Consider the following 14,407-nt stretch of genomic DNA (forward strand, 5'->3'; position numbering starts at 1 on the left):
CAGTGGGTTAAGCGTCCAACTTGTAAGCTCACCTCAGGTCATGATCTCATGGGTCATGGGATCAGCAGGGAGTCAGCTTGGGATTCTCTTTCCTTCTGCTGCTCCTTCTCCCAACAGAGAGTGCTCTTGCCAACCCCCCCCCCAAAATAAATGAAAAAAATCTTTAAAGAAAATAGATAGGTAGATATTTGGGCTACACATTCTAGGCAGGTACAGTGGGCATCTATTCCTGGTGCCCACCCAGCCCTTCCTCCTTCCTGTTCTTATCAGAACAACTGACACCCCTTTGAAAACCACGTGTTCAACTCTCTACATGGCTCAAGTAGAGCTGGTGACTCTACTCCACCTCCATGACTCAGGCATGGCCAACTGTGGCATTCTTTTGACCAAAGAGATGTTATTAGGGATAGGCCCATGACCCAGTTGAAGTTAATCTTAAATCTCTGGCTGGAGCTGGAGAAAAGGAACACTCTCTCTTCCAGCTACTTCCTTGGTAAAAAGAGACACTGCCTGAAAATGGAGCAAACATGGAGAAAGAAAAACCTAGGAGACAGACAAAGAGGAAGACCTGTCCAAGGCCCTCAAACGTGGTATCTGGGGCTGTATCTACTCTCAAACTTCCCCACTCTGAGAGTCCATAAATGTCCCCTCTCCTAGTTTTTTTCTGCTTAAGCCAGTTTTGTGTTTTCTTTCACTCACTACTGTGATGTTCTTGTCTTATATACAAAAATGAAATAAACTTACACAAATACTTTTGTGTAGCTCTTCTCCTTTTTCCTTCTTTTCTCTCTTAAAACTAAGATAATACATTAAAGGCTCAGAAGAAAGTGGGGTGAACAAGAGAATCATCTTCTTTGGATCTGTCCATAAACTGCTGCCTTGGCTGTCTGCACAAGGCTTACCCATCAAAACCATTCTCCTATTCTAGGGCCTGCAGAGACAGATGCTAATTGTAGATGGAACAGCATTAAAGTTCCTTCAAGCCCTAGGATTTATGATTCTATTAAGCCTCAGCAGCCTTACCTGTAAAGAGGGGAATAATATCTTTTACTGGATTCTTAGGAGGATAAGATACAGCAAAAGAATTTTACAAAGGTTTCTTTAGAAAGTACCGGATATTCTTTGTTCCCACAGCAGTTTCTCATATTGTATCCACCAAAAAAAGGTAACAGATCATTCAAGAAATTGTTACAGAATGTCTAAAATGTGTAGGACACTGGGCAAGTGTGGGGAGGGGATGGATATATAGATTTATAAAAGTCTAAAAATGCTTCCCATGTAGAATATCAAACAGCTACACATATAACAGGAAAGAAAACATGCAAGTTGCCCTCAGACAACAATAAAATGTTGTGGGAATTTAGAAACAAGGAAAACCACTTCTTCGAGGAAAGGTTTCATGGAAGAGATGGCATTCAATTCAGTCATGCCTTGACACTTGGGTAAGTATTACCTAATCTGAAACATTCTCAGATAAGAATTTAGGACTGATGGGACGCCTGGGTGGCTCAGTTGGTTAAGCAGCTGCCTTCGGCTCGGGTCATGATCCCAGCGTCCTGGGATCGAGTCCCACATTGGGCTCCTTGCTCCGCAGGGAGCCTGCTTCTCCGTCTGACTCTGCCTTCCACTCTGTCTGCCTGTGCTCACGCTCACTCGCTCTGACAAATAAATAAAATCTTTAAAAAAAAGAAAAAAAAAAAAAAGAATTTAGGACTGAAATTACCCATACATACAGAGATGGTACATACAATTGAATCATCCCATGATTCTAAATGTCCTTCAAGCAACTGTTTTCAAAGATTCATGGAAATCAAAACATTTTGCCACCTTGTACAAAATAACCTGTGCAGAAACTGCTAGGATACTTTTCCCATTGAGAATTTTATATATATATATAAAATATATATATATATGCACACACATACACACACACACACATACATACACTAGAAGGAACTTGAGTAAAATTTTAAAACATCTAAACTGCTTCCCATACATTTTTTACTGCTGTAACTTTCCAGTGAAACTGTAAATTCTTGAGGGTAAAGCCCAATGCTATTTATTTCTTTGTGTACCTCATCTTGCCAAGTGCTCATTAAATGAATTAAAATACAAAAAAAGACTCACAGTTGAAAAGTGTTACATTAAAAAGTGTGAAAAGTGTCACCCCCAGAAACCTTAAATTACTAACATTTCCCAGAACACATCATGCACTTGTACAATACTTTGTTTGTGCCCATGCTATTCCCATTCTTGGAATGTCCTTCAATCTGTCCTTCTATCCTTAGCTTCTGAAAATGTCTCCTTCAAGCCCTAGCTCTAATGTGACCTTTTCTTTGAACCACTTCCTAATTTATACAGGACAAATGAATCATTTTTTCCTCTCCAAGTGCTTTGTTCAACTCCTCCTGTAGTACCATCATTATGGAAAAATGATCCTCATAGGTGATTGTGCATGGAGGGGAAGGGAGACGGGGAGAGAGAGGAAGACATAGGAAGGAGAGAGAGGAAGGGAGTAAGGATGGGGGAGAGACACATACCATGAGAGAACATACGCCTACCAGAAGGTAGATGGCAAATGTCTTGAGGGAAGAGCATATGTCTTTTTTTCTCTTCCTTATATCCAAGACATAGGACAGTGCTATAATATTTGTATACCAAATAAACATGTGTTATACTAAACTAAATAAACAGAAAACAAAAAAAATAGATTTCATACAACCCCAATCCAAATCTCAGAAAGTTATTTTATGGATATCAACAAACTGATTCAATGCATACATAAATAGGCAAAAGACCCAGAATGGCCAAGACAATACTCGAGGGGAAAAAAACGATGTTAGAGGACTGATGCTACAACTTGAAGAGTTACTGTAAACTTAACATAATCAAGACAGTGTGCTGGTGAAAGAACTAAAAGATCAGTGAAACAGCGCAGAGAGCCCAGAAAAAGACCTCCATAAATATGATCAACTGATCTTCAACACAAGGGTGCTTAGGCAATAGAGTGGAACAAAGACTGCCTCTTCAACAAATGATGCCAAAACAAAATGGATATCCACATATAAAAATAGTAATAATAATAATAGACACTGAACTTCCACCCTTCACAAAAATTAACTCAAAATGGATCAGACCTAAATATAAAATGCAAAATGGTATAACTCTTAGAAGATAACATAGGAGGAGACCCAGATGACAAGGGGTACGGTGATGACTTTTTACAAACAACATCAAAAGCAACAACCACAAAAGAAATTGCTAAGCAAGGTTTAATTAAAATAAAAAATTTCTGCTCATGAAAAGAGAATGTCAAGAGAATGAGGAGACAAGTCAGACTGAGAGAACTTTGCAGATGAGACATCTGATAAAGGACTGTTACCCAAAACAAAGAACTCTCGAAATTCAATAGTAAGAAATGGGCCAAAGAGGGACGCCTGGGTGTCTCAGTTGGTTAAGCAGCTGCCTTCGGCTCAGGTCATGGGATAGAGTCCCACATCGGGCTCCTTGCTCGGCCTCTGCCTGCCTCTCTGTCTGCCTGTGCTCACTCACTCTCTCTTCCTCTATCCCTGACAAATTAATAAATAAAATCTTTAAAAAATAAAAAATAAAATAAAATGGGCCAAAGACCTAAACAGATACCTCACCAAAGATACACAGATGGCAAAGATGCTCATTGTATATCAAGCAAAAAATGCAAACTAAAACAACAGTGAGATACCACTACACACCTTAGAATGGCCAAAATCTGGAACAGTGACAACAGCAAATGCTGGTGATGGTGTGGAGCAACAGGAACTCTCATACATTTCTAGTAGGAATGCAAAATGGTAAAACTGCTTTGGAAGACAGTTTTGCAGTTTGCAGACAGTTTTGCAGTTTCTTAAAAAACTGAGCATACTCTTGCCGTATGTTACAGCAATTGTGTCCCTTGGTATTTATGAAAATATCTGGTACTTATCCAAATACCCATATGCAAATCTGCACACAGGTGATTACAGCAGCTTTATTCCTATCTGCCAAAACTTAGAAACAAGCAGGATACCCTTCAGTAGGTGAGCAGATAAATAAACCGTGGCACATCCAGACAATGGATATTATTCAGAACTAAAAAGAAATTAGCAGGTAAGCTATTAAAAGCCATGGAAGAATCTTAAGTGCATATTACCAAGGAAAGAAGGGGTGCCTGGTTGGCTCAGTTGGTTAAGCACCTGACTCTTGATTTCCACTCAGGTCATGATCTCAGGGTTGTGAGAGCAGCCATGCTTCAGGCACCATGCTGAACAGGGAGCCTGCCCCTCCTCCAGCAATCACACATGTATCTCTCTCTCCAAAATAAATAAATAAATTATTTAAAAAAAAAAAAAAAAAAACAGGGAAGCCTGGGTGGCTCAGTGGGTTAAGCCACTGCCTTCGGCTTGGGTCATGATCTCAGGGTCCTGGGATCGAATCCTGCATTGGGCTCTCTACTCAGTGGGGAGCCTGCTTCCCCCTCTCTCTCTGCCTGCCTCTCTGCCTACGTGTGATGTCTGTCAAATAAATACATAAATAACGTTTAAAAAAAAAAAAACAGATCAGACATTGTTAGTGGGGACCAAGGGGAGGAATGAAGAGAGGGACACAAAGGACTTTTAGGGGAATGAAAATACTATATGGTATTATAAGGTATTATAAGGTATTATAAGGATGGCTATACATCATTGTACACTTGTCCAAACTCACAGAATGTACACCAAGAGAGAAACTTAAGGAAAACTATGGACTTTGGTAATTACGATGCATTAATATAGACTCATCAACAGTAACAAATGTACTATTCTGGTGGAGTATATTGACAACGGTGGAGACTGCATTGTGTGGGGACAGGAGTATTATGGGAGATTTCTGTACCTTCCTCTACATTTCGTTGTGAACCTAAAAATCCTCTAAAAATTAAGTCTTAAAAAAAAGAAGAAAAAAAATTTTTTTAAGATTTAAGGAAAAAAGCACTATCACTACAACCATGCACCTCTCCTGTAATATTGAACTTCCTGAATTCAGAATAAATGTCTAATGTCAGAATTAGACCAAAGTCATCTACACATGAACCAAAAAACTTAAAACCAAGAAAATCCTTTTATGAAGTCTTTTGTCTTGACAACAAAGCTACTTGGGGTTCAGTCATTAAGTTGAGTCCTTGAAGGCTTGTGATCTGTGCTCTCAGCAACTGCTAGTTTACTAATAGCATGGGATGCCTCCAAACATAGAAAGTGCATTCAAGTGAAAATGAGCACAAAATAAAAACATATAAGGAAGGAAGGAAGGGGGGTGGGAGAAAGGAAGAAAATGCAAAAACTGGTCAAAATGACCCATACAATACCTAGTCTAGACACAAAACCACTCTGAAGAAATGGACAAAATGTGTATCTTATCAATGTAATTAAAAAGATACTGGCACCATCATCTCATTTTGAAATCAAAAGGTAGAGCATTTAAAATGCAGAATGTTCTGTACTGGCCAGAAGGTTCTAGGGAAAAATTTGATACAGATCAATGTGTAAATGCAATAAGACATCCACCCTGTTAGTTACCAAGTACCTAAACAAGACACAGGGCTTTTTTCTTTTGAAGTAAGGACATAATTATCCAATATCACAAAAGGTAGAAAGGAATTAAAATCATGTACGGTCAATATACACTACAAAAATAACCAGGGTTCCCACCAGACAAAAGATAAACACTAATAATGCAGTGCATCCTCTGAGGGTCAAGAAAAATTTAAAAGGCCAAAATTACACAAAATGGAGAAACAGAGAAGCCCAGCCACCAATTCCCTAACACTATATTAGAGACACAAAGTTATAGTCCTAACCCCTACCACCCTCACTCCCTATTTAGGTAAAGAAACTGGAGATAAGTATCTTTGGTAACTGCAATGTCAGAGCAAAGAGCTTCTGTGGTGGCGGCATATGGAAATAGTTCAGGGAAAGAAAAAGAAAGAAGTCTAGTATGGTCTGCTGGACCTCTCACCTAAGCCCTGAATATTGTTCAGAATTAAACCACAAGAAAGAAAAGTGGGATTAAAGAAACAAGGAACGAATGTACTCAATATACATGGAGCACTACTTTAGGATCAAACATCTTGGTTCTAGTCCCTCTAAATTTTTTCCACAACCATACCAATATGCAAAGTACCTGGAGAGAATGGAGTAATCATTATTACTCATGTTATTATTTATGTATGCTAACAGTTAACACATCCGTGCACTATAAAAGGCACGGATAAATAGCACTAATAAAGCAACTACAGTTGACTTGGTCCTTCCTGTGTGCTCAAGTACTAAGGATAGCAAGATAAATAGGACAAGTTCTTGCCCTCAAGAAAGTCTACTAGGAGAGTCCATCGATTAAAATACCAGAATTTTAAAGACACAGAGACCCACTGTCCTGATTCCTTCAGTAACCACAGGAACCCAAGATTAAGGAATCTGTAGGCCCTAAAATTAAAAGCCCGAGAACCTCAGGAGAAAGAGAGTGGTGTGAGGAGGAAATTAGGGTGGAGTGAAGAGGAAATAAGGAGTTGGAGGTAAGAAAAGGAGGGTCAACTGTTCTCAAACCAAATTCCCTAAAGTGCAGGATTAAGTTGACCCCCAACATCCCGCGGACTTTGGAAGCAAAAAGAGGAGAGGAACTCTTCGTCAAGTAGGATCAGCATGTGCCCATGCTGATTTGCGGTGTGGTTATAATCTTTACTTGCGTTCCTGCAAACCGCTTGCCTTGCCCATCCCACCCTGTGCAAGAACCCCGCGGACTCCACCCGCCTTCACGGAATCAAGAGAGCACCTTGGTGGGCGCGAGCGGCCGCTCTCCCGGGACCTGGCCGGGGGCGTTCGCTTCCCGCGAGTATCGGTGCGCCGCCGCCGAGGCGCCATGGTCCCCGCGCCGCTGGGGAGTGCCACAGCCGCAGGAGCCCGCGAGGGAAGCCGCGCCCGGGCCCGTACTGGCCTCTTCGCCCCCAGCCGCCTCGCGGGGCAGCAAGAGCAGCGGCAGCAATAGAAGGAAACCGAGCCGGGGGTAGCACCCACCAGCTGGCCCTACTGAGGGCGCAGCCATGTTGTCCCGGGAGCCATGTGACCCGCCAGGTCACGTGGCTCCGCCCTCCTTAAAGGGCCCAACCCTGGGATGATTTTTGAGGTGGCTTTGGAGTTACTCTCTCCAATTTTTTCTACGTACCTCTCCTTTAGAGCACCTCACCTTGGCTTTGCTGACTTTGAAACACAGAGCCCTACAAAACTCAAGGACCTCCAGATGGTTGTGAGCCCTATTTTTATTTCTTGGTTGAAAAACGATAATCGAGTTTGTTGAGCATTTGGTAAATGTTAGGCAGTATGCTAAGCAAACACTTAAATTTTGGAAATCTCATTAAGCCTCACAAGGACCCTATAATACTGGGTTCACCAAGCAGTTAAATGACTTGCCCAAGGTCACATAGCAAATAAATGTCAAAAACGAGATTTAAACCCAGGGAATCTAACTTAAAACCTGAGTTTGGCCATTATGTTGTACTGTAAGCAATTAAATAGTCTTGCCTTAACAAGAAATAAGGGGAAGATGAACGTGTTGAAAGACTTCTCCAAAGGATACACTTAGGGAAATCCTAGGTACAGCTAAAATAGATACAACAGTGGCCCTCCAACAGTCCCAGACCAGCGAGCATCAGCATCATCCAGAACATGTTAGAAATCCAGTACTTGGAGTGCTTCCGTGGCTCAGCGGGTTAAGCCTCTGTGTTTGGCTCAGGTCGTGATCCCCGGGTCCTGGGATTGAGCCCCACTTTGGTCTCCCTGCTCAATGGGAAGTCCGCTTCTCCCTCTGCCCCTGCCCCTGCTCATTCTCTCTGTCTTTCTCGCAAATAAATAAATATTAAAAAAAAAAAAAAAATGAGGGCACCTAGGTGGCTCAGTGGGTTAAGCCGCTGCCTTCGGCTCAGGTCATGATCTCGGGGTCCTGGGATCGAGTCCCGCATCGGGCTCTCTGCTCAGCAAGGAGCCTGCTTCTCTCTCTCTCTCTCTCTCTCTCTCTCTCTGCCTGCCTCTCTGTCTACTTGTGATCTCTCTCTGTCAAATAAATAAATAAATAAATCTTAAAAAAAAAAAAGAAGTACTCAATCAGAATCTGTGAGGGGAGATACAGCAGTCTATGTTGTTTTTTTGTTTTTTTACTAGGCGCCCGGTGGTAATATTTTTTAAAATAATCCCTACCTGCGGTGTCTGGGTGGCTCAGTCGGTTAAATGACTGTCTTCTGCTCAAGTCATGATCTCAGAGTCCTGAAATCAAGCCCCAAATGGGGCTCCCTGCTCAGAGCGAGTCTTCTCCTTCAACCGGTCCCCCTGCTCCTGTTCACGTGCTTTCTTGCTCTCTCTCTCTCTCAAATAAATAAATAAAATCTTAAAAAAATAATAATTCCTTTCTTTGAAATATATGTGTTGGAATATATATATGGATAAAAAGATATGCTGTCAAGTCTTTGCTTCCAAAAAGTGGGTGATGGGAGGGTGGGGGTGGCTAGAGATGAAACAGGTGTGGCCTTGATTTGACAATTGTTGAAACTGGTTTATGGGTATCTGGGTGTTTGTTATAATATTCTCTCAACTTTATGTTTGGAATTTTTAAATAATGATACAGGGTGCCTGGGTGGCTCAGTGGGTTAAAGCCTCTGCCTTCCGCTCAGGTCATGATCCCAGGGTCCTGGGATGGAGCCCCATGTCAGGCTCTCTGCTCAGCGGGGAGCCTGCTTCCTCCTCTTTCTCTGCCTGCCTCTCTGCCTACTTATGATCCCTCTCTCTGTCAAATAAATAAATAAAATATTTTTATAAATAAATAAATAATGAATATAACAAAATCCTTTCCTCCTTGTTGACTATTTCACAGTTTTCCAAGAGTTTTCACACATTTTCTTGTTTGAGATTTTAACCACTTGGCAAGCAACCTACTATTATCATACCCATTTCACAATTGGTGAAGCTAAAAAGTCATTGTTTTAACTACAGTTACATATTTGCTATGGACAATTTAGACTCCAGGGTCGAGGTCAAAGACAGTTATAGGTTTCTCTGCAAATATTCAGTCTCAGCACATGCTGTGTCGGTTGCCCTTCTGAGAACTGAACACCTTAGACTCATGATCCTACTAAGCCATTAGGGTATGACCTCCATCAAGGCAAGGATTCTGCCAATTTTCACCACTGAATCAGCAAAATTAGGCCAAAGCCTAACACATAATAAACACTCAAGTGAACACTTATTGAATTAATGGACAAATGAACTAATGGCAGTAATCATGACCTCTTTCTCTTAAAGGGAAGCAAATGGTTGAGAAAATAATATAGGTTTACGCTTAGAAAGAGCTGTGTTTAAAGCTGTCCACTTGCAAGAGGTATGATAGAGGTAAATGACTTCATCTTTCTGACCCTTTCTTTATATGTGAAATAGGGATAATAATATCACCTTCTTAGAGATTTTATAATGATTAAATGAGTTAAAGAATGTAAAAGGCTTAGCCCAGTGCTTGGAATTGCATAATACCTACCAAAAAAAAAAAAAAAACCCTTTGCTATTATTAGCAATCATTATCCAAGACAAGAACTTTGTAGTTTCTCCAGGAAGTATCAACCTTCTCTGTCAAGCTGTTGAATAATTTCTTACAGGTCACCAGTCAAGGAGTAAGTGGAAAAATATCGATGAGAAATCCCTAGTTGAGGGCACTTAAGCTAGAAATTAGAGATAAACATACAATTCACCAATCAGCTCTGTGTAAATAAGGGCATTTTATCTAGAATCTCTCCTACCCTCTAGCTCCCATTTGAGGTACTTCTGGGGGTCTTCTTGCACCTTTTATCTAATGAAGCTGGATGAAAAAACCCCCTTCTGGAAAGTGTGTCTGTTTACTAAGCAGCAAAGAAGTTACCATGTCTTCTTCGTGGCACAGAGTGAACAAAGGGAAGATAATAAGGAAAGGAGATCAGAAAGCTAGCAGAGGACCAGATGATGGAGAAAATGGTAAACTATTACCCTAAGTGAAAGGCAGTGCCATTGTGCAGTTTTGAGAAGACACCTCACACTTTTCCTGGTAATCAGGGTCAATTTCCCCGGCAAGTTAGAGATTTCTTGCCTACTGGTCTCTGAATGCAAGGAATCTAAAGTACCCTGATGGCAGCCATGACCGTTGTTTCAGTGGGATCCTTGTCTAAAGAAAAAATTCGCTCGCTTGGGGACCAGGACCTCCAACTTGGCAGAGCCCAGAGTTCTAAGGATGGGAGGAATAAAATTCCTAGCGGGGCATTAGGAGTGATAAGAAGTGAGACCACTTCTACTACCACCCCTTGATTGCTAAAACCATGTGTATTCTTACCTCTTGGAGACACAGTGCCATGTAGACAGCTCTGTGTGTGTGTGTGTGTGTGTGTGTGTGTGTGTGTTGTGTCCTTAGAGATGACCCCATCTTGCAGACTGTAGCCTCCAAGCTGACGTTTCAGCTGTGCCTTCAGTACCTCATTCCTACTCTCCATGAGGCCAGCTTGCTTCTGGTTGATGTGATATGGGATAACACCACTGGATCCCATGACCAGAGGCTGCCCACGCATCTCCTTCCTTGAAAGGGGCACCCTGCTCAAATGCTATGTTGGTGGGAATACATATCTGTAGATAAGGCATCCTAGAAGCTCCAAGACAGTGGTGTTGGTAGAGGCTCTTGGAGCCTGAAAGGCATAACTCGGACTTTGTTTATTGCAAAGATTTTTCCATTGTCACCATTTTTCAAGGCTACCCCTGATGCAGTCATCATCCATTTTCAGGTTGCATCCTTATTCTGAGCCCACTCATCCAAAAACTCAGGTTGGGCTTTTTTTCCACCTAATTCTGTAGGTCGTAAGAGACCTTCACATAACCCTAGATATGAGTGGAAGGAGGGGCACTGGTGCCATTGTGATCATGTTCAGCTTACTTGTGTCATCGAGTCTTGCTTGGACTTGATCTTGGATGTACCATTTCCATTTCATAATGGATTGCTCTTGAGCTTGTCCAACCTTAGGACATGGTAGATCTGGAAGAACCAGTTAAGAATGCAGTTCCAGAGCGTTGATTACTTGGTAACCAACAGTTTTATCTCTACCAGGGCTTAGGAGCATGTCAACAGCTGCTTTTTAAAGGATGCATAATTGTATGAGTCAGGGTTCTCCAGAGAAACAGAACCAACAGAATGGATATATATATATTTATACACAGGAAAAGATTTATTACGGGGAATTGACTCACATGACTATGCAGTCAGGCAAGTCCCAAGATCTGCAGGGTGAGTGGGAAGTTGGAGATTCAAGAGAAGTGATGTGTGTCCAAGTCCAAAGGCCTGAAAACCAGGAGAGATAACGTGTGTGTCCAAGTCTTTGTCCAAGTCCAAAGGCCTGAAAACCAGGAGAGATAATGTGTAGCTTTAATTCAAAGGCTGGCAGGCTTGAGACCCAATAATAACCAATACTTCAGTTTAAGCCTGAAAGCAGGAAAAAAGCTGATGTCTCAGTTCAAAGGCAGTCAGGGAAAATGAACTATCTCTTACTCAGGGGAGGATCGGCTCTTTCATGATAGCCAGGCCATCAACTGATTAGATGGGACCCACAAAACACCAGGGAGAACAATTTGCTTCAGTCCTTCTACAACTTAAATGTTGATCTTATCCCAAAACACCCTCACAGAAGCACCTGGAATAATGTTTGGCTAAATATCCGGGCACCTCATGGCCCAGTCAAGGTGACAGAAAATTAACCATCACAGTCATTCTCTGTTGTGGATGACATGACTTTGTTCCAGAATCCCAGAGGCCTAGTGTTGTGATTCTTTCTCTTGGGCTTGCCATCCATTCCATCCTGCCTCTTTCCTGCTACTGAGCTCTTTCTTCCACCAGTTAAACCTGGCCTCCCAGGTTACCTGGTATACGGGCTAGATAATAGTCCTAGTTGTGGAATATGCTGTTTCCAGAACCAGATCAGCCCTGGCGTTTCCTTCTTCAGAGTAGGGGATGCATGATGCAGCAATTTGTCTTTCACTTTGGAGAAGTGACCAGCACAGGTGTGACCAGCGAAACTACCTTTACTGAGATGGAAAGTTCCTGACTCTTTGTGAGTTTATCTCCGTTCTCTGGAGTGTGTGTTTCTTTCTTTCTTTCTTTTTTTCTTTTAAGATTTTATTTATTTATTTGACAAAGAGAGAGATCACAAGGAGACAGAGAGGCAGGCAGAGAGAGGAGGAAGCAGGCTCCCTGCTGAGCAGAGAGCCCGACCCAGGGCTCGATCCAAGGACCCTGAGATATGACCTGAGCTGAAAGCAGAGGCTTAACCACTGAGTCACCCAGGCACTCCTGGAGTGTGTGTATCTTACAGATACCTCCGGTGTGCTAGCCCCCTCTTGCTCATCCTGTCTGGTTAACTTAATGTCATCAGTGTTCTGTTGGAACGTTGGAATTTTCTGTAGGATGTCCAGATAATTTAGTCCAATTCTCTTCTAACTATATTATGACATAGGGCATGAACATTAACAGAGGCCAAGAGTAAAGCTGTAAAACAGGGATTGGAAAATTTTCTGTGAAGGGCCAGATGACAAATATTTTAAGTTTTGTGGGCTACCTATAATCTCTGTTGCATATTCTTTTTTTATTTCATTGTTTTTGTTATTTTACGAACCTTAAAAAAATGTAAGAACTATTCTCAATTCAAGGGCAGTGGGGGGGGGCGGGGGGGGGAGGCTATCAGCAGCCACAGGTGGAATTTGGTTCCTGCTATCAAGTGATAGTTTTCTCATTCCACTTCATTTTTTTAAGCTAAAAACTATTTTAAAAATTTAATTCAATTAATTAACATACAGTGTATTGCTGGTATCACAGGTAGAGGTCAATGATTCGTCAGTCTCTGCTAACACCCAGTGCTCCTTACATTATGTTCTCTCCTTAATGCCCCTCACCCAGCTACCCCAACCCTCCACCCCTCTCCCCTCCAGCAACCGTCTGTTTATTTTTTATGATTTGTCTCTCTCTCTGGTTTTGTCTTTTTTTTTTTTCCTCTCTTTCCCTATGATCCTCTGTTTTGTTTCTTAAATCCCACATATCGGTGAGATCATATACTCATTCCACTTTAATGTGAACACTTTCGGATCCTTCTTCCTGATTGAGATAGGAAAACAAAAAACAATCCAAAAAATGCCCCGACGCACCTGCCAAGTCCACAGTGCCACATTACGTACCGGCGGCCTTCCTAATGTGCTCTGACAACTGTGCCACATCAAGCACAGAGCCTGAGATTTAGGCCAGGATTGGCTTGCTGATGCTGTCACTCTTTTCAGTGGGCTGACCGCGCTGAGCCTCCTTCAACTGTAGATGTTAATCGCACCTTTGTGGGTGCCTCACCTCTCTTGCACTCCACACACACCCTGTGGGGCAAGTCTCCGTGGCTGCCCCTCTGACTTCTGTGGCTACAAGAATGCCATCCCCTGGCTGCTAGGGATAAAGCCCATCAGCTAGCTCGTCTTGCTTCAAGCCCCTCTCATCTCCATCACTATCTGTAAGCTCCAGCTTTGTGGCCGCCCCTCCCAGTCAGGTGGTCTGCAGAGGCAAGCCTCCACCGGACTGAACCCCCAATGGGGTATGGAGCCCCTCTGCCCAGGACATGCCTGATGGCCTCAGGGAACGAGCATCCTCCAGGCCCTCCCGTGGGATATAGTCCGAGGTGGGTCTTCCGGCCTCTTGGAATAAGTCCAAACAGCATTCCTACTTCCCTGAACTGTCGAGTTTTGTCTATTATGAAGAATGTTGCTACAAAGAACAGATGAACATCAGGTATAAGTTTCATGTGGACATATGTTCTCATTTCTCTTGGGGATAAACTAGGAGTAGGACTGTTTGGTCATATTGTAATTCTGTTTTAACCTATTGAGAGAACTGCCAAACTGTTTTCCAAAGTCGCTGTACCTACATGTAAAAGAATGCAACTGGACCGCTTTCTTACACCATACACAAAAATAAGCTAAAAATGGATTAAAGACCTAAATGTGAGACCTGAAACCATAAAAATCCTAGAAGGGAGCACAGGCAGTAAATTCTCTCTCTCAGTTATGGCAACATTTTTCTAGATGTGTCTCCCGAGGCAAGGGAAACAAAAGCAAAAATAAACAATTGGGATTTCATCAAAATAGAAAAAAACCTCTTCAGAGTGAAGGAAACAATCAACAAAACTAAAAGACAACCTACAGAATGGAAGAAGATATTTGCAAATGGCATACCTGATAAGGGGTCAACACCCAAAATATATAAGGAACTTATACAACCAAATAAATAAATAAATAAATAAGACAAAATAACAACAACAAAAAAAACCCACCAAATAATC

The 14,407-nt window shown here is 42.0% G+C and overlaps 1 protein-coding gene across 2 annotated transcripts in view; it reads right to left on the reverse strand.

Moving 5' to 3' along the window:
- The window catches only part of SUMF1 (sulfatase modifying factor 1), a 105,082-nt gene extending 97,962 nt beyond the window's left edge, over positions 1-7,120 (reverse strand). For both annotated transcript variants that reach the window (XM_059390200.1, XM_059390199.1), the window contains exon 1: positions 6,823-7,120. In XM_059390200.1, coding sequence (XP_059246183.1) covers positions 6,823-7,092 — 270 coding nt within the window. In that variant the 5' untranslated portion in view covers positions 7,093-7,120. The remainder of the gene's footprint in view (positions 1-6,822) is intronic.
- Between the last annotated feature and the right edge of the window lie 7,287 nt (positions 7,121-14,407).

The sequence above is a fragment of the Mustela nigripes genome, chromosome 2 (assembly GCF_022355385.1).
Source record: "Mustela nigripes isolate SB6536 chromosome 2, MUSNIG.SB6536, whole genome shotgun sequence".
Classification (NCBI taxonomy): domain Eukaryota; kingdom Metazoa; phylum Chordata; class Mammalia; order Carnivora; family Mustelidae; genus Mustela; species Mustela nigripes.